The 23,362-nt window shown below is 47.3% G+C and overlaps 2 protein-coding genes across 15 annotated transcripts in view; both read right to left on the reverse strand.

Annotated features, from left to right (window-relative positions):
• On the reverse strand, nt 1-3,106 carry RASD1 (ras related dexamethasone induced 1). The gene is made up of 2 exons (XM_026683317.2): nt 2,710-3,106; nt 1-1,277 (listed from the first exon to the last, which is right to left on the reverse strand). The coding sequence occupies exons 1-2, from the start codon at nt 2,993-2,995 to the stop codon at nt 727-729; spliced, it is 837 nt and encodes a 278-aa protein (XP_026539102.1). The 5' UTR covers nt 2,996-3,106; the 3' UTR covers nt 1-726.
• Nucleotides 3,107-21,131: 18,025 nt separating this feature from the next.
• PEMT (phosphatidylethanolamine N-methyltransferase) overlaps nt 21,132-23,362 on the reverse strand; it is a 36,732-nt gene continuing 34,501 nt past the window's right edge. For all 14 annotated transcript variants that reach the window (XR_015745194.1, XR_015745193.1, XR_015745192.1 and 11 more), the window contains one exon: nt 21,132-23,258. Coding sequence is in view for 10 of the 14 variants with exons in the window: in XM_087942280.1 (XP_087798406.1) it covers nt 23,213-23,258 (46 nt within the window). In the remaining 4 variants the exon portion in view is untranslated. The remainder of the gene's footprint in view (nt 23,259-23,362) is intronic.

The raw sequence follows: 23,362 nt of genomic DNA on the forward strand, positions 1-23,362 counted from the left end.
TTTTTTATTTTCAAAAGTTTTATTTCATAGAAAAAAAACACCTCACCCCGATATAACAAAGAACCGGTGTCAAACATCGTCAAAGCAAGATGTCAATCTTGACAACCCCCGGATAATTCTACATGTGTGTATAAAGTGCCTGTTGGCTTTAATGCAATGCGGTTGTCAGTCAGGGGCGAGGGGTGTAAACAGTTTTTCCAAACGCTTCCTGCTGGGTCTCCCCTCCTTCTGTGCTCCCACCCAATGCCGGGGGTGGGGGGGAGAGAAGAAGCCATGGACAATTTTCAGCAGCAGCAAATTAAACTTTTCAACGTGCTCAGAGGCAGCACACAAAAAGCATCACAGACACAGTCATAAGAAAGTCGGGGAGTTCCACTAGCCACTCCACCAAATCCCCCCCTCCCGTGTCCCCCTGTCTTTTTGACCACAAACATAGACTTGAGTGGTCTCCTTGCCACCACTGAAGTCTGCAATGTCCCACCTCCGGTCTCAGGTCCCGGCTGGACGGTTTCAGCTTCGCCTCCAACTCTTGCAAAGAGGAAAATAATCGCGGGGAGCTGATGGCAGAGTTTGTTCCTCGTGGAGAGTGAGGAGGGCCCCCCGTGTCCCACAGGCCCAGCCCGAAGGCTTGCATGCCCCCCAGGCGGGCTGGCCGAGTTTGGATAGCCAAAGAACCTCTTGGCTCCTTTCTTGCTCAGGAAGATCCGAAGGCCAGCAAGGAAAGCCTTAGCTGATGACGCAGCGTTCCTTCTCCTTGGCCTGGCCGCCTCGGATGGCCTTCTCCCGGATGTACATGAGGTCGCTGTGGACGCTGGGCCGGCGAGCGAAGGGGGCCACGATGCCGTAGGCTTCCCCAGTCCCACCCCCAGAGGGGTCCTTCAGGAGTTTTTTACCCTTGAGGGTCTTCTTTTGCAGAAGGTCACAATACTGGACGGAGACTTTGCGGTGCAAATCTGGGCTCATCTCGTTGGGCAGTTTGGCCATGGTGAAGAGCGCCCGGAACATCTCGTCCAGGCTGCTGTTTTTCTTGGCGGAGATCTCAAAATAGGGACACCTTTTGGAGTCCTGGCCCAACAGCTGCTCGATCTCTCGGGATTCCACCTCCCGGTAGAAGTCCCGGTCACCTTTGTTCCCGCAGACGACCAGAGGAACCTCACTGTCCTCCTTGGTCTTGTTTTTCAGGCAAGACTTGGTTTCCAGGATCTGCTGCTTCAGACGCTGGACTTCCTCGAAGGAGTCCCGGTTGTCCAAGCTGAAGACGAGAATAAAGACGTCTCCTGCAGGAGAAGGAGCAGAAAGGGAGAAGGTTAGGAGTTAAGTTTCCAAACTTCACTTGTTGGAGTTATGCAATGCTAGGGAAAGACCAGCAATAAAGGAGGGGACTACAAGACATGGTTCTGAACTAAATTCAACTTTCTTGCCAATGCTGATTTGATTCTCTCTCCTCAACTTTTCATGTGTTTTGGAAGCATCAGCCAGAAAATCCACTTCAGATCAGAAATGCAGCACTCCGGCTATATCCGGGGTCCCCAAACTTGGCAACTTTAAGACTTATGGACTTCAACTCTTAGAATTCTGGGAGTTGAAGTCCACAAGTCTTCAAGTTGCCAAGTTTGGAGACCTCTGGTCTATATTGCTGCAGTAGCCGTAAAAATACATTTTTGTAGTGATCCAGAGGCATTATCCCTGGGCTAATTTAGGAGAGACTAAAGAGGCCGATCCTTTTCTTATCAGCTTCGGCTTTCCACAAAAGGTTTTCTTTTGTTTCCCTTTTCTTTACAACTCCAGAATAATCAGATTGCAACAGACAAAGGCGCTTCGATGAAGCTCCTTATCGCTGGGTTGTAAAACCGAGACGGAACGTTCAGTTTTATGAAGTTCTGTGTCTGCGGGAGCGGCGAGATCTCGCTTCCCCATTAAGCTTGCCAGGCTAAAGGGTTCAAGCTGCAACCGGTTTCAAAGAGAAACGGAGCACAGAACCGAACCGGGGAAAATATCCCGGAATGAATTCATAATCAAAGTTGGGGGGACTCTCTTTTATTTTTATCTATAGTATAGATTTGCCTTCTTCTGCTTCCCCTCTTCCCGCCCCTGACTGCAACCAGGCGGGTTTGGGAGCTTCGCAGAACTTGCGAATCCCGCAATGTGGCAGAGTGGAGCAACCGAGGCGAAGCGGGAGAGGGGAACGAACGCTCCTCAATTTGCGCCCATCTTCGGGACAGAAGTGGCGGCGGGGGAGCGCCGGAGAGGAACTCAAGATAAATAATCCCTCCGACACATTTTGTACGAGGCACGCACAGCCCAACGCCGCGATTCTGAGAGTTGAAATTCACCCATCTTAAAGTTGCCAAGATTAAGAAATGCTGATCTCCTTTCTCTCTCTCCATCTCCATCTCTTTCTCTCACTCTCTTTCTTTCTCTATCTCTTTTTCTCTGTGTCTTTCACTCTCTCTCTTTCTTTCCCTCTTTCTCTCATTCCCTTTCTTTCTCTCACTCTTTCTCTCTTTCCATCTTTTTCTCTCTTTTACTGTTTCTTTCTTTCTTTCTCTCTCTCTCCTTGTTTCCATCTCTTTCTCTCCTTTCCTTTTCTCTCTCTCTCTCTCTCTCGCAGTCCCATTCAGTCTGGTTCGCGGAGCTGAGCCCAAAGGAAAGCGCCTTCCCCGACTGCCTCCGGACCTCCCCGCGCAGACACACACACAAGCATCTCACCGGTGAGGATGGAGAGGCGCCGCATGGCCGGGAAGGGGTGGTTGCCCGACGTGTCCAGGATGTCCAGCTGGTAGACCTCCCCGCGGATGCTGTAGAGCTTGCGGTGGAAGTCCTCGATGGTGGGCGTGTACTGGTCCTCGAAGCGGCCGTTGAGGAAGCGGGAGACGATGGCCGTCTTGCCCACCTTGGACGAGCCCAGCACCACCATTCGGTAGCAGTTCTTGGCCGGGATGTTCAACTCCACCTCGCTGGGACCCATTTTCTTGATCATCTCCGCCAAGCGCATTGGGAGGATTCGGCACAGCAGCGAAGGAGCGAAGGCGCGCTAAGAACTGGACGTGGGAAGCTGCGGAGGAGATGCGCTCAAACCAGACGGGTCGGTTCGATTCTGCCTTGTCGAGGCGCCTCGCCCGCCTTTATAGAGGCCGCAGAGCCGCCGCCCCCTCGGAGGCGGGGCAAAACGGCCAGCGGGGGGCCGGCTTGCGCCGCTTGCCTGCCCGCCCAGTTCGGGACGCGGAGCTGGCTGGCCAGACGCGGACGCGGAGCTGCTGATGCGGCCGCAGGCGCTGGGCTCTCCGGGTGCGGCCAGCCACGCGGGCGGCTTTGGGTGCCGACCCGGCGCGATCCGTTGGGGCTCTTCGTGGCGAGCTGGGATGGGAAGACTTATGGGCACCCTCTTCCTCCCGCTCCCCGTCTCCTCCCCCAGAAACGGCTCCAAAGTTTGCCACTTTGGGGCGACTTAATTTGCGAAGCACCGCGGAGAGGCGGCGAAGGGAGCCGGACGGGCGCTCAGTAAGGCAGCCTTCTCTGCCTCACTCATCCTCCCTCCATGGCCCATAGGCCGGCGAATGGGAGTTGTAGTGCGGCTGTTGGGAGGGCGCCAGATTGGCGGGGGGATAAAGCTGCTTGGAGAGAGAGAGAGAGAGAGAAATGGTCGAAGAAACGAGGAGGAGGAGGGAGGCTCCGCGGTCTGAATGGGGCGCAGGAAGGGGGCTTGGGTGGGAGGCGGGTGGCTGCGCCGCAGCCTCGATCCGCTCTTTTCTTCCGAAGGAGCGCCCGTTGGTCCTCACTCCGTCCTAAATTCTTGGTCGAGATGAGAAGGACTCAATTCGCGGCGCGCTTTCAAGCCAGGAGAGGCATGGAAAGAACGAGAAGAGACCCCGGAAGAAATGGGACGGGAGGGTCTTCGCTCCTAGCTGGGTTGGGGGCGGGTCTTCCATTTAAAGTGTGGGGGGATAGAGAAAAGGAGACCGTGAGGCAGGCAGGCTTTGTTCTGAAAGTCGGGTTGTTTTCAGGAAACTCTTTAAGATTTTCTTTAGGGGAAACGCTCCGAGATCCAAGCCATTTGCTTCCTGGGAGGTGGGACGACTAGTCTCCAGAGAGAGAAAAATAAATCAGAGGAGAGGGGAACTTATTAGGAGAAATTCTTAAAGACTTTAAGAAATTTAAGCGTGCATAAGCGCACCAACGTGCCTACCGTCCCTGTCCTATTGTTTCTCTTATTCTTCTTTTATTTTTTCTTATATGTACCCATTTCATGTATTCACACTATGTATTCACTTATACTTATTATCTTGTAAACAATTGGCAAATCAAATAAATAAATAAATAAATAAATAAAATAAATTCCAGCCCCTGCAGGAGAACCAGGGTTTCTTCCTTTGTGTAGGAGCTGCAACAAATCCAAGGTTTTATTCCCAGGGAATGTTGGTTTCTATCTGCCAGAGGATCATAGCTTATCTTGGCATCTAGAAAGTTCTATTAGAAAGTTGGGATTTCTTTCCTGGGTTTGGGGGGCGAGGAGGAAGGCTGGGCTTGCCACACCCAGAAGAAAAGCAAAGGGTCTCCAGAGCATGCCTGGAGTGTATTGCTCCAACTCTCTCTGATCAGACTTTCTGATTTTGAATTCCCCTGGAATAGATTGGAGGTGGGTGGAGGTTTGGGGGGATTCAAATTGCTCCCCCATCTTGGATGATCTTGGGCAAGCCATGGTCTCAGGAAAAGTAAGACCCAATCTGGAAAATGGGTATGGAAGATGAGCAACAGATGAATATTATAAACGGTCTGCATCAGTGCAGGAATAAAATGAGAGCCCTTTTGGTTTAGTGGTCAAGGCACAGGCTGGAAGCTAGGAGATTAGGAGTTCTAGTTCTACCTTAGGCAGGAAAGCTGGCTGGGTGACTTTCGGCCAGTCCTTCTCTCTCAGCTGAACCCACCTCACAGGGTGGTTGTTCTGGGGAAAAGAGGAGGAGGAAGGATCATTAGGTATGCTCGCCGCTTTGAGTTACTGATAATAATGAATTGTTTTAACAATCTGATCGAATCCTGTCATTTACAGTTAAAGGCACTATTTACAAATGTGTTCACTGAATTCTTAGCAAATCTATCATGCAAACATCTTTACTCTTATTCCCTGCCAGCTGTTGCTCAATTATCTTATTTTTGCAAGATAAAGGCACTCACATAGAGTTCCCGGAACATGCATCACCTGGTCCAATTCATTTCCAAATGCACACATCGACACAACCTTGGGGTTTTTATTCCCTTCCGCATCTCCCCATTGGGCAAGAACAGGGACCCCCAAACAGCTCAGATACCCATGTCTGGGCAAGTTCTAGAAAGCCAGGGTGCCTTGGCACAACCCTCCTCCTTGCCATAGCAATAACGGAGCCTCTCACCCTGTTTATTGCCTAGTGGGGGGAGGGAAATAGTGAAAGATGCCTCTGAATTGGCAGCAGCAGAGAACAAAGTTAATTTTTAAACTGTGATAGAGAGGATCTCTTGCACGCCGCCCAGTGAAAAGGGATTGCATCAGGAGAGAGCTGGCCAGGAGTGAGAGATACAGAAACTGGGGGTTTCTTTAAGGCAGGGGTGTCCAACCTTGGCAACTTTAAGACCTGCAGATTTGCAACTCCCAGAATTCCCCAGCCAGCACCTGGGAGTCGAAGTCCACAGGTCTTAAAAGTTGTTAAAGTTGGACGCCGCTGCTTCAAGGGGTGTTTAAGACGGAAATTCGCCCTCCTGCCACTCGTGAGTGTAGCTTTGGGTAGACACAGTTCTTGCGAAGGCTAGTCAAGGAAGCAGAGTGAAGTTTGCTCATTCATTGGAGGAGATCCGGCTTCTTCGGTTTCTTGAGAAGCTTGAGATCAATGGCGATGATGAGAAAGAGGCCCAAATGCAGATCACTGTTCCTGGACTTGCTTCCGGAAACAAGAGATTCCAGCGAAATGAACTGGAGGGATGTATGGATGTCCCTAGGTCTACTCCAAGCCCCACAGGGGGAAGAAACAACATGATGGCAGTCTTCCAATATTTGAGGGGCTGCCCCAAAGGAGAGGAAGGGGTCAGCCTCTTCTCCAAAGCACCTGAATTCAGGACAAGAAGCAACAGATGGAAACTAATCAAGGCGTGAAGCAATCCAGAAAGAAGGAGGAATTTTCTGACAGCCAGAACAATGGATCAGTGGAACGGCTCCCCTCCAGAAGCTGTGCGCGCTCCATCCCTGGAGGTCTTGAAGGACAGATTGGACAGACATACCAGAATGGTGCAGGGCCTCCCGCTTGGGCGGGGGGCTGGACTAGAAGACCTCCAAGGTCCCTCATTCTGCTAAACCAGGTGGCATTACTGCCGAGAGTGAAGAGGCCCCGAGGGCTGTAGCCATTTCCCTCTCCTGCCACTACGGAGTTCCAGAGGGGCCTCCAAGGTGCAACCGGGCCTTTTCCCAGGAACTCTTTATCATAAGCGCTTAAGCTTCTTTGCAAGTTTTGGGGAGCAGGGATATTTTCTGCACCCCTTTCAGGAACCCAGGTGGGAGGTGATTTTACGCACCGCTCGTTGGCCCCAAAGTTTTGTTGTTTGCCTGCATCTGGGAGGGAGAAAAAAAACAAAACAACTGAAAACAGCAACACCCTCACCGGGAGAGAGAGAGAGAGAGATTTTACGTGCACCCCGTCAAGCAAATAAGACACACAGCCGGTGTGGGAAACGGGCAGCTGGGAGGGCAGAAATGGAGGAACACTGCGAGGAGCAGAAATAACAGGCGCCCTTTGACCTGGGGTGAGAACTGATGGAAAATTAATTCTTCCCAGCCAGCAGTTCAGACCCTGGGGCTTTGTTTTGTTCAGGCGATTCAAACAGGGAAAGTGGTTTATGAGCTAATTATAAAAGCCACCCACAGGATACCCCCCTGCCCAACCCATAAACACCGTGTGGATAACAAGAGTTAGCAGCAACAACCACGGAGAACTGCTATTCCTTTGGGCCCAAATTAAACCACTGATTATGATTCTGTCCTTAATGACTTAGACTGCGGCTATGGCATTGTGTTTGTGTGCATGTCTGTGTTTATATGTGTGTGTGTGTGTGTGTTATACAAATAGCCAGCTCCTCTGAGCATAGCTGGCATCAGGCAACATTGGCTTTTGTCCGTTAGTTTGCTCCGTTGATAGTTGGAGGTGGTTTGGGTGGGAGGGGTCTCTGACAAGCTTTGGGGTGCTGGATCAGCAGAAGGGAAGCAGGAGCCACAGAAGGTTCTGGAAGAAGCCGGAAGAAGCCTTCAAAGAACATTGTGCCCCTAAATACCCATGAAATTCATCCTAGGGACTTTGTAGGGGCCGTGTTTGGCTCCCTTGAGGTCAGAGGTCCTCAAGAAAAGAAGCTCAAGCAGTGGGGAAAGAGATGGATTGAGTCCAGGGATTTTCCTTGGCCCATCCTTGAAGGCTACCTTCTGTCACTTCTGCCCTGGACTGACAAGTTAATTTTGCCCCTCAGATTATACGACATGAATCCTAAACCACCCAACAATGCACAGTATCTGATTCCCTTTCCATAACTCCAACCGTTTTAATGTCCCTTAGTTGACCGGATGGAGCCTTAGAAAGTTATCTATAGGCTTCCTTCAAAAACTTGGCAGCTGTGGTGGGGTCGCTATCCAGGGTCCTGAAGTCCGTCCATTGCTGTCCCCCTAGAACAGGGGTGTCCAACCTTGGCTACTTTTAAGAGCTGTGGACTTCAATTCCCAGCCAGCTGGAGACTTGGTCCATGCATGCTGGCTGGGGAATTCTGGGAGTTGAAGTCCACAGATCTTAAAAGTTCCCCAAGTTGTGGACAGCCTTGCTCTAGATGACCCTTTGACCTTCTAAAATTGATTCTCCTGGGCTCCCCCTCCCTCTGAAAGGCAGCGTGTTTTCAAATATTGCCTTTTTCTAACCACCTGGGAAAGTCATCCTTTCTTCTCAACAGGAAAGAAAGCAATATTTTTCTCGTATAAGGCAGAAGATGATAACCTGCAAGGACAAATTATCACTTTTCTTGGCTCTGGGGTTTTTAGGGGATTATTCTTCATTGGGTCTCTTCCCATCCAGACCGACCCCAGCCTTGCTTGCTGGGGTTTCTTGTTTCTCTACACCTGCCAGGGGAGGCTCTGATTCATTCAGTCCACACTATTTCCATTTAGCATGCAGAGAGTTATGAGAACCTTAGATTGGCTTCGAGAATAAAAACCATTTCCAGTCAGCTGAGCCCCAGGAGGTCTGCTTTTGTACAAATCAGCAATATATCCCACACTATTCTCTGATGCTCCTGGTGGCATTTTGTCCTCTCGAAACCATCCAGGAGTTGCAATCCCAAGAAAATAAGCATTTTCTGGCAGTGCAGAAAATATGATTCTCAGAAATTATCTGACCAGTTTCCCTGTGTCTGACTAAAAGATGTTTGTCACTTCTTCCTTTTAAAAAGAGCCCCAAGCACAGAAATCCGACAGGTAAATGTTTCCCTGGCAATTTCATTTCCAATCCAGTGTGGAAGAAAAAGATATAAATGAAATATAATGTGGTCACGTGCCTAATCAAAAGAGAGAATTTCCAAGAACTGGACATGATAAAACTGGTGCAGTTTTATTTGGGCCTTTTGCTTTGTTCAGAAAGTGTGTTTCTCAGAAAGTTAAAAAATAATAATTATTGGGACAAAAAAAGGAAAATGTGTTTCTCTGCTATTCACAGGCTGTGTTCACACAACGCATTAACCAGGTTAGTGAAAGACCTAACAGATAGACTTGCAAAATGAACTAAGATGGGACGTCACTACGAATCTTTCTTTCATTTTGTTTCTTCTAGCCAAACATGTTGTGGCAATCCAGGCAACTGCTTAGGCTGTGACTCAGGGCATTGTAGAAACCGAGACAGTGATTAAACAATTCACATTAAGAGTGCTGCAGGAACACAAGATTTTAGAATTAAATAGGTGGTAGCAATTAAAGAAAAGAATGGGATTGTTTTCTGCAGCACAAAGCTATATTAAGGAATTTGATGCCATCCTGGTCCGCAATTTTGAAGCAAGCTGGACAAAACCAGGGGTGTTGTTCCTGATGGTTTCTGGAGTCCATATCTGGGGGGGGGATGTTGGTTTATGATGCTCCACATCCATGGTAGCTAAAGTGGCACTGAGAAAGTCAATGGGCTTCAATCTTATCTGGAAGTCTGTGGGGTCTCTAGGAATGCTGAGGACACAAGACCTGGAGGTTATTCATCCCTCTTAAAGTCCATATGAATGAACATTCGTGGATGAAATCAGCTATTTAGCAGACCCATTGAAGACGAATCTTCAATGGACATTGAAGAGTATTTTGAAGTTGAGGGCTGGAGCCTGTATGTTCTCATTTCTTCCAGGGATAACGACCTTCCGGCCTATTCTCTTTTTAATAGGAATATCTGGAAAATAATGATCTTTTTCCAGCTCATTGTCCACAAAAAGGGGCCAGATGACCTATCAAAGTATCTTGACTTCGGCCTCCAGGGGACTTCAGATCAAAGGGACGGTGGCAGCAAATGCATACAGTTCGAGGTCAACACAACCATTTTGCTAAGACTTCAAATCTAATTCTGGGTCACTTGTACAGCCTGTGACTTCCTGAACTTTGGTAGCATGCGTCTCTCTCTTTCTTTCTTTCTTTCTTTCTTTCTTTCTTTCTTTCTTTCTTTCTTTCTTTCTTTCTTTCTTTCTTTCTTTCTTTCTTTCTTTCTTTCTTTCTTTCTTTCTTTCTTTCTTTCTTTCTTTCTTTCTTTCTTTCTTTCTTTCTTTCTTTCTCTCTCTCTCTCTCTCTCTCTCTCTCTCTCTCTCTCTCTCCTCCCTCCCTCCCCCTCCCTCCTCCTTTGCAGCCTCCTGTGCCTGATGTCAAGGAGGACTGGGGAACGAAGGAAACACGACTTGTAAATATTTCTCCTTCACAAGTCGCACACAAAGGCAGCCGTTGACGTTTGCATGCTGCCAGTTGCTATTAGCTGAGGAGTTCGCAGCATCTTCTGAAATATGAGTTATTCCTTTGAGGAAGTCGACAAAGCCATTCAAAACGATGGTGTACCTGCCTCGAAGCTTCCCCTTGGCTTTTGACACATGCACTATAATGCAGGGCTCTCCAACCTTGGCAGGTTTTAAGACTTGTGGACTTCAACTTCAGCTATGCTGTCTGGGGGATTCTGGGAGTCGAAGTTCACAAGTCTTAAAAGTTGCCAAGATTGGAGAGCTCTGCTATGATATAGAAAGACAACCAGAATCCACTTTAACCTGCTGGAGGGACAGAAGAAGGGCAGGGATCGTGCAAAAGAGGCAGCATTCGTGTTTCCTAGAATGGGCAACCCATTCTGGGCACTTTCTAATTTTGTTTTTTTTTTTTTTGCATTCCTCTGAACTGGCATGCAGGGGTAGACTGCCTCTGGATATGGAGGGTTCATACAGTCCAAAACAGTAACTGGGTTGGGTAAATTTATTGTGCAATGGCCCTGTACTGAACAAAAGAATTTTACATTGTCTAATTTGGGGGCATTCCTCTGAACTGGCATGCAGGGTAGACTGCCTCTGGATATGGAGGGTTCAAACAACCCGAACTGTGCCAGCAGTAGGTAAATTTATTGTGCAGTTGTTCTGCACACAAAGAATTTTACAAGGTTCCAGAGTCCATAATGGGGTTTTTCTTCTTCTCTTTTTCTCCTGGCTTGTTTAACTACAAGCATTCTTTTCAACTAATTTTTTCCCCTTCCTTTTGCCAATACCCACCAAGCAGAAGAGTGGCAATAAATTTGGGAGCCACTCAGACAAACTGGGGGTTTGCATTTGGCCAAGAAAACAGGCCAAGAAAAAAAAAAGGCAGGCCACACCTAACGGGCCAAATCCTGCAGCTTGGCCTTTTATGTTTGTATTTTAACCGCCCTAGGAAATTAGTGTCAATTCTTTTTTCATTAGCCAAGCCATTGAGCTCACCTCTAACCTGCTCGATCTGCCAAGTTTGGGCCCGTCACGTGGGGAGCCATCGATGGCCTGGAGTTTCTCATTTCCTTCCCACAGGAAGTAAACAGGTGAACACACCTGCCAAACAGGCAGGTGGAGAAAACGGTTCAGCATCCTCTTAAAAAGCATCAAGGAGGCCAAACCAGGACACAGGGGCCTCTCAGCCTTGGCCACTTGAAGCTACGAGGACTTTGATTCCCAGAATTCCTCGGCTGGCAACAGGCCGTCCTCCTTTAGCAATGGCCTCATTTAGCGACCATCAGCATTACGACCGGTTCTCACCACTTACGACCTTGGCAGGCCTGTAAAGCAAAGGAAAGCTGAAGGAAGACGGTAAGCTGGTTTCACTTCGTGACTGCGTTGGTTGGTGGCAGAATTGCCCCTCCCAGTGTGGTCACTAAACGAAGTAACCCCCCCCCCCCAGTAAAGAAATGGCCAAGGAAAAGGCAGCAGATGGCCACATGGGTGCCCTTTCTCCCATCTAGGCCAGTAATAAACTAATTAAGCTGCACTCATTTATCTGCTTGACTCCAGGCATTGTGCCTGCTCCATCCCTGGAGGCTTTGAAGAAGCGACCAGACAGCCACTTGTCTGAAATGGTATCGGGACTCCTGCTAGATCAGGGGGTTGGACGAGATGACCTCTAGGGTTCCTCCTTACTCCATTATGCTGTTAATTTCATGCTTTTCCCTGCCAGAAAAGTGACTTTCGCACGTCCACGGAGAAGCCGCCAGTGATCGTTTCTTGCCAAGGCCTTGCTGAGTCACTGAGGGCACCTCCTTCGCCAAAGGGTGGTGGGGGCGGACCGGGCCCCCACCCCACCTCTCTCCCCCACAGGTGTGCCCTGGTGGGGAGTGACTCATTGCTTTTGACCTGCCGAGGGCCTTGGGGAAAAGCCAGCCAGAGCTCCCTGGTCAGGGCAACACGTGGGAACCATTGTGTCAAAGAGCTTTGGTGTACACTCATGTCATCCCACGGGGTTCGGAGCATCCTGCTCGGATCAGGACATCCCAGAAGGACCAATGCGGGGGGGGAGCATCTCCCTCCTCCTCCCGCCCCTTGTTTGCCGCTGGGGCGAAGGTGTCAGAGGCCAGCGTCAAAATCCAAAGCCGTCATGTTGATAAACATTGGCCGTTGAGCTCCTAGTGGGAAAAACTCCCACACCGAGACCTTGAAAAACACATGGTATTTATAGATAAGATGGAAGGCGCTCCGTTTCCAAGTTGGTGCTCACAACAGGAATGGGGTAGAATAACAACCTGGACTCGATGATCTAAGAATCTCTCGGCTCCTGAACAAGGCATGTTTTGAACAAGGCACAAGGCCTGCCCACTTGGGCCGTGAGATTTGAACTCGCGGTCGAGTTCACCCATCACGCTTAGCCAAGGCTTTCGCCCCTCTTGCCTTGGGAGACCCAACACGCTAAGTCGTAAATCACGATTCACTCGGCTCTCTCTTGATTGCAACTGGGACCAGAACTGCCCTGGCTAAGCGGTTACTAAGTGAGTCGCACTCAAGTCTGTGACCTTTTTCCCAACGGATGAGTGAAGCCTGCGGTCGTTAAGCAGATCGGGATGCCTCCCACATTGCCTTTGCTTGTCAGGAGCCAGCTGGGAAGGTCACGAACGGTGCTCCTATGACCCTGGGACATCACAACCGTCATAAATAAAGAAACAATTGCCCATTGCCAAAGGTCCAAATTTGGAGCACGCAGCCATGGAGATCGTGGAAAATGCAAGCGCTGGTTGTAACTCATGGTTTCCCAGGGCTGTTGCAACCTTGAGCAGTCACTAAACAAGCCACTGTAAATCAAGGATCACCCCAGTCCACACCACAAAGGCCGGGTGCGTGCGATACGCAAGTGGAAACCCACCAACCATGTTCTGACCCAGCCAAGGTAACAGCTGAGTCAGAGGAATGAAGAGAAATATTTCATTGCCTCGCAAATCATGAAGGCCCCAAATCAGCCTCTTTTGGAAAGGGGACAAGGACAAAAATGTGGATTTTTTTTTTCAGACCATAGGAAGAAGGACAAGCAAGGTTTGGCTTGTTTGGAGACCAAGGGATTCGGTTTGCGTGGCCAGCAGCCCTGTGCGATGAAGCCCTTGGGATCCCACTGGCCGTGGGCTTGGAGCAGAACTGAATAACTGAATAGTAAAGTCCTACACTTAGGCAAGAAAAACCCAAAGGACACATCTAGACTGGGTGAAACCAGGCTCAATAGCAGGAACTGGGAGAGGGATCTTGGAGTCTTAGTGGACAACCAGCTAAATAGGAGCCAGCCGTGTGCAGCAGCAGCCAAAAAAGCTAACGCAACCCTAAGTTGCATTAACAGAGGGATACAATTGAGATCAAGTGAGGTACTAATACCACTCCATAAAGCCTTAGTAAGACCACACCTAGAGTACTGCATCCAGTTTCGGTCACCACACTATAAAAAAGATGTTGAGACTCTGGAAAGAGGGCAGAGAAGAGCAACCAGGATGATTAGGGGACTGGAGTCTAAAACATAGGACGGACGGTTGCAGGAACTGGGCCTGGCTAGTCTAGGGAAGAGAAGGACCAGGGGAGACAGGAGAGCATCTTCCAATACTTGAGGGGCTGCCACAGAGAAGAGGAAGGGGGTCAAGCTATTTTCCAAGACACCTAAAAGCCAGACAAGGAATAATGGATGGAAACTGAACAAGGAGAGATTCAACCTGGAAATAAGGAGAAACTTTCTGACGGTGAGAACAATCAACCCATGGAACAGAAGTTGCCTTTGGAAGTTGTGGGAGCTTCATCCCTGGAAGCTTTCAAGAAGAGATTCAAGAACAGAGCTGGGAGGGACCTTGGAGGTCTTCTAGTCCAACCCTCTGGCTAAGTAGGAGAACTTATCCCATTCCGAACAAATGGCTCTCCAAATCTCTTCTTCTGAAGGCAACTCGTTCCACTGATGAATCGTTCTGCTAGGAAGTTTCTCCTTAGTTCTAGGTTGGTCCTTGGATGATTTCCCCCCACCTTTTGACTGTGTTCATATCCTCCCCCCCTCCCCCCCAATTTCACCCTCATGTTCATCCTTCTCTTCTCTGCTTGGTTACAAAGGCACGCACTCGATGTTCCAGCCTGATCCTCGGTTGAAATTATCACCCCCTGGTTAGCTGGCAGCGACGCCGCTTCTTCAGAACACGGTGTTTAGAAACAGGACCCCACTGTGTTTCGAATTCCTGGGGGGCAGGGGGGGGGAGAGAAAAGCAAGGCTGGTTTTTGTTCCCTCTGGTGGTGGAGACCGAAGCATTAGCAGGTTGTGCAGCTGTCCCCAGAAAGCGAGTGCCATTCTAACACCTCGGGCTGGCTTTAAAAGAGGGCAGGATTAGGAGGGAAATGTCAGCGGTAACCAGAGACAGCCTGAAGTCTGCACATAACTGTGAAATATAGGCCACGGAGAACAGGGAGGCCAGCTGTTGAGCTCCAAAACACCAAAGCAGATGTTCTGGTCTCAACGTTGGCTTGGTTGTTGTCTTCTTGAGGACTCAAGAACTCAAGATGTTCTTGTGGGCTTTCAAGCCAGGAAGGTCAAGCTTTTCCCTGTACAAGAAGTGGTGGGTTGCTGCATCAGTGGAGAGTTTCAAGAAGAGCTTGGATTCATTCGGGATCCTATTGGGTCTCTAGCTAGAGCAGGTTAGGTTGGACTAGAACAGGGGTCTCCAACCTTGGCAACTTTAAGGCTGGTGGACTTCTGGGAGTTGAAGTTCTAGTGGATGAGAATTCTGGGAGTTGAAGTCCACCAGCCTTAAAGTTGCCAAGGTTGGAGACCCCTGGACTAGAAGTCCTCCAAGACCCCTTCCCACCCTATTATTCTAAGTTCTCCTTCCCTTCCAATATGAAGTCTCTTAGAAGGAGATACTTCCCAGAAAATTCTGATTTATGAACATATCTGGAGAATTGTTCTTTGTGGTGTTCTTCTATGGTGACTTGGCTGAAAATTATCCAGCCTGTTTCACACCCCTTGGCATGCTTAAACCACCATGGTTTATGGCGGAACCAACTTGCTGGTCACCCAAGGTACAAAGACACCAACAAGGTTTACCAACAGCCATCCTAAGGCCAAACAAACCATATTATGACTACATGAATGGAGGCATAAAAAAGATGACACTAAGTGTTGAGATCTTGGGAATGTGAATAGGTTTGATTCCCTCTGTTTAGGACCAAGGTTATTATTTTGGTTTTAAATGCAAATGGTAGCTCCTTCAAATCATCGCCGGCCTATGAGAAAGAATCCGCACTTTGTAATAAATGGCACTTTGTTTAGCAAATGAGTTAAGCCAAATGGTTGCTTCAACAGTCGGATGGGTAGCATATAAATTTAATGAATAAATCAGGATGCTTTTTTTTAAAGCACCAAGTTGGGTTTTGTTGCAAAGGAAGATCTAATCAAAAGAAATCAGCCCAAAATTTGTCAAGAAAAAAACCAAGCTCAGAGAGCAACAAAGACCCCTTAGTCCTCCTCCTCCTCTTCCTCGAAGTGATGGTGTTACCTAGTTGGGTCATGAAATGTCCACAAGAAAACCTACCAACCTCATAGAGCACCAAGGACCTCAATTCAACCCTGAGCTACAAACATGCTCCTGGATTGAAACCAAATCACAAATTATAGCCCAGGGAGCGAATCCAGCATTAACCGAGTCAGATCGGAACCTGTTTCCCCATCTTTGCAGGCATTTCGCTGTTTATTTATTTCCTGTGAGCTGGATCGCACACCCCCCCCCCACACACACACACGTGGATCCATTTATTTGTTTGGCGTGAGAAATGTTTTCTCGCCCTGAACTGGGGGGACTCTTAGTTTATGTGGAAAAGCAAATACAGGTCCGGGTTCAGAAAGGGCCAGGCAAATATTAACGCTGATTGGACCAGATGGAGAGAGGGGAGGAAAACAAAGAGAGAGAGAGAGAGAAATCAGGGAACCGCGGGCCTTTCTGCAAAGGGCACTTTTGCAACGTCTACGAAACAGGAAGAAAACACTGATAAGAGTTACTAGCAAAACACTTCCATCACTGTCCCAGGCAGGAAGCAGCGTAGAGCAGGCAAGGATTCTGCATTCTGCAAACGCATGAAGGGTGCCATGGCGCCTCTGGGAGCAAGAGGGAACCACCGCAGGGCAGCTCTTTTGCAGAAACCCAGGCAGGAAACATTCAGAGGACATGACGAAGGGGAGCAGCAAAGACCCCACCCCTGCCTCTTCTCCAAACAGGGGGGTTTATACACACACACAGATGCACACACACACACACACACGTCTTTATAACAGATAACTGATAATCAGAGTTGGAAGGGGCCTTGTAGGTCATCTAGTCCACCACCACCACCACCCGTCCAAGATTCGTTATTATAGATTCGGTAGAGCTGCAGTACAGCTAGTCCTTGCACTTATGACTGTCCCTTGAGCAACTGTTTGAAATAAGGCACTGGAAAAAGGGGACTTGAGACCGGTCCTCGCACTTACGACAGTTCCAGCATTCCCAGGGCCATGTGACCAAAATTCGGACCCTTGGCAACACTTGGGTTCATATTTATGACGGTTGCAGCGTCCCGGGAGTGGGTGTCACGGCACGCGATCCCCTGTTGCGACCTTCTCACAAGCAGAGGGAATGGGGGGAGAGGGGGTAGCCGGATTCGCTTAATGACCGTGTGACCAATTTAACAACTGCAGGGATTCCCTGAACAAACCTGGCAAGAAAAGTCATAAAATGGGGGCCGGGGGAGGGAAACTCACTTAACAAATTTCTCACTTAGCAACAAAAAACGTGGTCACCTTTCCCCTTTCCCCCAAACCCACCATTCTCGGTCAATCCTGGTTCAGTGCCTGCAGCTCGGCAGGAATCAGGGAAAAACCAGCCTCTCCACCTGCCGATTAGCCAAAGCAGGTCGGATCTGATACCGACTATCCAGGCTCCAATTAATCTGCACCCCACCAGGCAGAAATTCAAACACAACCATCTCTTAAATCAACAACAAGCAGCGTTCAACACAGCTTTGCCCCCGGGCCTTTCAATCTGCTGCTCTCCCCTCCCGCTGAGCCTTCATTCATAAATGTCATTGAGCTGCTTAATTAAGTCCCCGGAGAATGTTATGTTGTTTCTCTCTCTCTCTCTTTTAAAGGATTATTTGCAGGGGACGCGCTCTGGAAAAAGGCCAGCGTTGAGCGGATCACAGAGAGGACAACTGGGGACCAGAAGTTGGGGTGCAGAGGCAGAAACTTGTGCAAAGCTGTAAGATATTTTAATGGAAATTGGTTTGTGTGCGTGTGTAAAAAAAAAACCCCACAAACTCTGTAGCTGCTTTAAGGCTAATGCTCCGCCTTTAAAGTGACACTGGCATTGCATGCTGTAAAGTTTGGCAATGCCATCTTGGGGGTCTCTGGAAGCTGTTTAAAAAGGGGGGCTGGGCAATGCTCTGAGTCCAGCTTGCTCAACACCCCTGCTTTACAAAACACACGTGAGCCAAGAGTTGCTAAACTTCACTACAGCAATAAATCTATGGGTTTTATCCTGCTTTATGTACCGTAAGGAAGTACTTCCCAGGTTTGATCTGAATCTTCTGCCATGCCAAATTAAAGATCCCCAAGATTATTTTGTTAGAAGGGAAGGAAAGTGCAAGTCAGGAGATCTTTAAAAAATGGCCATGAACAAGCTAAACGTTGGACTTTTTGAAGGAAGACCTAACCACATATCTGTTGCTGGAAATAATGCCCAAACACCCTCACACGTTGAAGGAAATAAGATCAACATTGCCTCACTGGGCTGAATCTGAAGGTGAGAAATGAGACTTTAGCCTGGCACTCTGACAAATCAGCCATCAACGGGCACATAAGACATTAATAGCATCTATGATTAGATTAATTAGTAATTAATACATTAAATAAGGAGATTACAAATGATGAAATAAACTGTATATATATATAACAAAGTTAAGTTGGATGTGTTGTGTTGTATTATTATAATTAAAATTAAAAATAACTTTAAAAAATAACAACAATGGCCCAATCAAGAAACTGCCAAAGAAGCCAACGGCAAACAAAGAATCAAAGCATCTCTACGATCATTGCCACCAATACTGACAGGTCAAGCCATTAGGCTATAAATTGACAGCAAACATCACTCCTTACTAGCTCTGATGATGTTACCTAGTTTGGTAAAGAAACATCTGCAAGAAAACAAGCAAGCCCAGAGAGCACCAAGGACCCCTCAAACCAAGACTTGTATTTGCACAAACACAACTTAGTAGGTCCAAAGGTGTGTATTCATCAGCCTTTGTTAGTTTCTTTGGGGGCCAAGACACCAGACTGTGGGTTTTGAGTTCTGCTAAGAATGGTCAAGAGAAGACTAGCAAGGGCAGAGTCCACCAGAATTTTCTTTCTGTTGAAAAACCCATGCCAAAAAAAGAGGAATTAAGAGTTGCATGGAGAAAATATTATTTCAGTGGTCAAGCTACACAGAACAACCTTCCTTTGGGGCGGGGCAACCTAGTGGACATTAACATTTCCTCTGCACAAGAAGTTACATTTTCTGCCAAGGAGCACAAAACAATATGCTGAAGTTCTCAAGGGAAGGCTGAGCAAGAATTTTCAGCAAGGATTAGGTCTGACCAAGAGTAAGGAAGTTGAAACTAGCCTGGTCTGCTTCTGTAGGTAGAGCAATTATCAATCAATTATTTTTGTTTTTAGCACCTAGGCAACGTTTAGCAAACTTAGGACAAGCTTCTTGCCTCTTCTGGTTCTGCAGAATATCATGAACAGCTTGACATTGATATTAATTAGAGAGATCTACATATTTTTTTAAAAGCCTCCTTTCTGGCCCATCTCTAGCACCTTACAATGTTTATCCTGCCCTCCAAAGGATGATCGGCGAGGTCTCTATTGAGTCATAGTTGCTGCACGCAAAAGTATTAACCATGTCCTGCTGTTCACACATTATACTTCTCCCTGGTAACTTTTAACCGAGTTTATTCAATTCGCCTGATTTTCTGGGTTCACACAGAGCCCCTGTTCCCCGAGTTAACCCATTTCCTGAGTTCACACAGTACAATTAACCAAAGGAGCTAGTTTTCTAGAACATTTCTGTACTAATCCACCCTAAACTAGTCCGTCCTGTGCTTTACAAAATGCCTGTTGGCATCTCTAATTCTTAGAAACAGATTCTGGCCTGTGCCCAAACAACGGCAGCCACAATTCCATCATGTTAATACACCCTATTTGTTCGATTTTAGGCTTCGGCATATCCAGACTTGAACATTAAAACTGGCACAGACAACAGGACAATGGGGTGATATAACCAATAAAACACCACGGCTGTCCATGTTTAGAGAAAAAGGATTGCATTATTTGGAAACAATCCTCTTGAAAACTAATTAGAACAGCTGCTGCTATGGCTTTTTCCTAGAAAAAGAAGAAAAACTTGTCCCTTTTGCTTCTGGCAATTGTTCTTTATACAAACACAAGATACTTTTAGGTAGGATGGGCTTGGCTGGTGCAGATCGGAGGACCAGAGCCCCAGTGACCCAAAGGAAGGTGACTGCTCAACTTACCTGTCTTGGGTTTATGAAATGGAGAGAGAAGGGGAGGAGTCCACTTTAGCCATCCTTTAGATCAGGGTCCTTGGCCATTTTTAACACAGGTGGACTTCAATTCCCAGAATCCCTCAGTAAGTCTTATAGTTGCCAAGGTTGGGCAGCCCTGGTTTAGATAAGAATTTGGAGCTGCATCGTGTTTTGATGGAGACAAGAGGCAGAGTGGACAATGGCAGCAAAGTAACAGATTAACAGATTAAGAAAGCTGGAAGGGACCTTGTAAGTCATCTAGTCCAACCCCCTGCCCAAGTAGGAGACCCTGCACCATTTCTGACAGAGGGCAGTCCAGTCTCTTCCTGAAAGCTTCCAGGGATGAAGCTCCCTCAACCTCTGAAGGCAACTTCTATTCCATTGGTTGATTGTTCTCACTGTCAGAAAGTTTCTCCTTATTTCCAGGTTGAATCTCTCCTTGTTCAGTTTCCATCCATTATTCCTTGTCTGGCCTACAGGCGCTTTAGAAAATAGCTTGACCCCCTCCTCTCTGGGGCAGCCCCTCCCTCAAATATTGGAAGACTGCTCTCCTGTCTCTCCTGGTCCTTCTCTTCACTAGACTAGCCAGGCCCAGTTCCTGCAACCGTTAATCGTATGGTTTAGCCTCCAGTGGAGGCTAAATAGTAGAAACTGGGTTTCCTCCAGTTGAGCCAAAATAGTATTTCTTTGTGGTTTAGGGTTGAGCATAACATCGTAGGACTAAGAATTGCTCTCCATCCCAAACAGCTGAATTGCGTCAGATTTAGGGATGGCTTTCATTTATAAAATAGAGTTTATAAAGTGGGTTGGCATTTATATCTGACACGGGCAATATATTTTGTTCTGGGCACTAGGCTGCCTTTTGCCTGTGGCTGGTTTACTGGTGGCAGGAGGAAAATTGAAAGAGACCTCATCTGCATTTAAATGGAAAGAAAATGACCCAATTCCTCTCCATTCATGTATAAAATAAGTAGAATTTGGGATCAACTTTTGAAGGGTTTCAAGTCCACTCTGAAAGCTTAGGGACACCAAATTTCACATTGCCAGTTTACAAGCCATAGACAGGGGGGAAAAATAGGTTAGATTGTACAATTGGTGGCTGCAGAGGCCAAGGACAAACGTTTAAAAATGGAGCAGTCATTCTTGCAAACAAAATGTGAATCATCTTCTTTTAAAGCTGGGGTAAAGAGAGATAAAACAGAAAAAAAATAGAGATAAAAATGGGACTGTCTTTGTAAACAGTTCAAGAAAGACAACAGATTCTTTTTCCTTCCAGAAAATTCCTCTTCATGATAAAAGAACAAATTTAAACCCATTACTGTAACTCAGATTGACAGTCTGGTAACGGTTGCCTGAATAATGCAGCGTATTTCTGCTTGTTCGGTTGTTATGGGTACAGCATGCATGAGAAGTGGCTATAGAAAAGGACTCTAAATATAAATATTCCTTTGCAAGAAAGATCATTATGAATAATAGGGATCAGAAAGTAAGACAGGCAGCAGACAATATGTAACCAGCTGAAGGAAGGAATGCATACCAATAAACTTTCTTGGAGATTGTGGTGCTTTTCTTTTGAAATTTATTTTGAAATGGTATTTTGTCTGCAAGGTACTTCAGTTGCAACTATTATGGACACAGTGAAAAATAAGGACATAAAATCCGTGTGACGTACCGCCCTAACGTGCTTTGTCTCATAGCGAGTCCAACATGATGGTTAAACCATCTCTTCTTCAGCTCCTGCTGGGCCAGATAAGCCAAACTTAGCTAGGAAAAGGATATAAGGGAGAGGGGGAGATGGAAGGAATTTATATAATTCCCAGAAATTGGTATCTGGAGTTCGTTTGGAAAAAACTGGAAAACAATGGGAGGTGAAAGGAATTTACAATGTTTTTGTGATAGCTGGAAGAAGGAAAAAAAGGATAGTAACGGAGAACAAAGAGAAAGGAATTTATAACACCCTAGGACATAAAGAGAAAATCTTGTGAAAGGGCTTAGTTCACCTGATGGCTTTCCATTCTTTGACCTTCAAAGGATTTCAGAGGCGCCACCAGTTTCTCAAATGAAGGTGCAGGGTCTTTAGACAGACACAAAGGGAGCACTTTTCATGGGTGAAGAATCCAGGCCATCACAGAAGCGGCCTACATATCTGAGAATCCGTTCATCAGATGTTCACTTCAGTGAAGAACAGCTGTTTTTGGAGCCTCAGGGGAAGTTTGGGGAGATGAACTTCATGAATGAGGGTGAAAAATGGGTGACAAAACTCTTGCACCAGTCAAGCAATGGGAAAAATACTGCTGTTTTTTTTGTTCCTTTTCCAGAAATGAACACTTGAGATTAACTAACCGCACCGCTGAATCTGACCTATTCCTACATATCTGAGTAAAACACTTTGGGGCTTATGGATATCTGTAGGGATACGCTTTCAATATCTAGCATTCTCTGCAACATCACAGAAACTAAACCACAGTTGCTTTGGCTGCAGAAGTCCACCAACATTGTTGAGAAAATACACAATCTGTGGTGAGGTCCAGAAGCCAGGAAGGTGCTTTCAGAAGTCAACGCATCATAGCACATAGAGGAAAGGCAGCAATAGCAATAAATGGGGTGTATCTGAAACCCCCAAACTGAAAAAGTCATCTGATGCAGCTTTTGAAGGGGTGCACTACTTCAGCTGAGGGACAATGGAGGAGATACAATGCAAATACTGTTTTCTACCAAATTCTGGAGAACTTGGATTTTAATTTTCTTCCTGACATCACTGGTTATCCAGAGAGAATCTTCCATTTTCATTTAAAGAGCAGCGTTTGTTCAACATTTGCCACAAACTACATTCCCTTCTAGCAGGTTGATGATGTTACCTAGTTGGGTCATGAAACGTCGGCAAGAAAACAACCAAGCCTCAGAGAGCACCAATTACACCTCATGCTTAAGCATATCAGATCAAGCCTTCCTAAAAACACACTAATCTTGGTTTGGGATCAACATGGTTAGGGTTTGTTTATGGCTTTGCATATCTGAATAATCTCAGCCCTTTGGTGACGACCTTAAGGCATGGCGCTAATCCGGAAAATGGATGAATTCAGTTCCCAGTTGCATGTCTGTTGCATGACTACAGATGCTGCACGATCACAGGTAGTCCATGCCTCCCCACTGAAGCATCCAATCCCTTTCCCCCCACAAATACGGGCAAGCAGCATTAGCACCTATGCACCCTCGTAGCTTTGTTCTCCTGTCAAGGAATGTATAGGTGCTTTTTCATTGTTTCAATCTCTCTTTGTACGTGTTCTACACATGGTTGCAGTTACATCAACCGCTCCTGCCTGGGCCACCTTTTTTGATGCTCTCCAGCCTATAATCTGAACATCCAGAATTACGTAGCTAATGGAAACGGCATTCGAAACCACCCTTGCTGTGCCTGGCTTGGCCTTGTGCTTGTGAAGTCTTGGGCGTTCCCATCAAACCAAAACAAAAAAAGGAGGGAGCTGTTGGTGTGTTTTGTGTATTCGTTGAGGAGTTGGAGGAACGTGACAGAAGTCAGGCGGAAGTTCTCTCATCCTATCCAATTGTCCCATCTTGGAGCCACCAGCAGGCTGGCTCTCTTGTGTCCAGCATCGGGGAGGTCTTTGCAACTGGTGTCGTGGCCTTATTCACACTTCGGTGCTTTGCGGTAGATCTCTTCGGTGAAAGGCCTAGGAGAGGGGGAGGGGAGATGGGGTGAGGGACCAGAGTTTGGTGGGAAGAGGAACAAGAAAAAGAGGGGTGAATACTCCCAGGTCCCACTCCCCTCGCCATG

This window comes from Notechis scutatus, chromosome 12 (assembly GCF_049901735.1).
Source record: "Notechis scutatus isolate UNSWTSFEM ecotype Mainland chromosome 12, rNotScu1.2, whole genome shotgun sequence".
NCBI lineage: Eukaryota > Metazoa > Chordata > Lepidosauria > Squamata > Elapidae > Notechis > Notechis scutatus.

What these genes read in the sequence shown, in the direction of transcription:
- RASD1 (XM_026683317.2), bottom strand. Translation starts at nt 2,995, where the DNA reads ATGCGCTTGGCGGAGATGATCAAGAAAATGGGTCCCAGCGAGGTGGAG. An exon ending in GCGCCTCTCCATCCTCACCG is followed by an intron (nt 1,278 to 2,709) that starts GTGAGATGCTTG and finishes CTTCTCCTGCAG; the next exon opens with GAGACGTCTTTATTCTCGTC.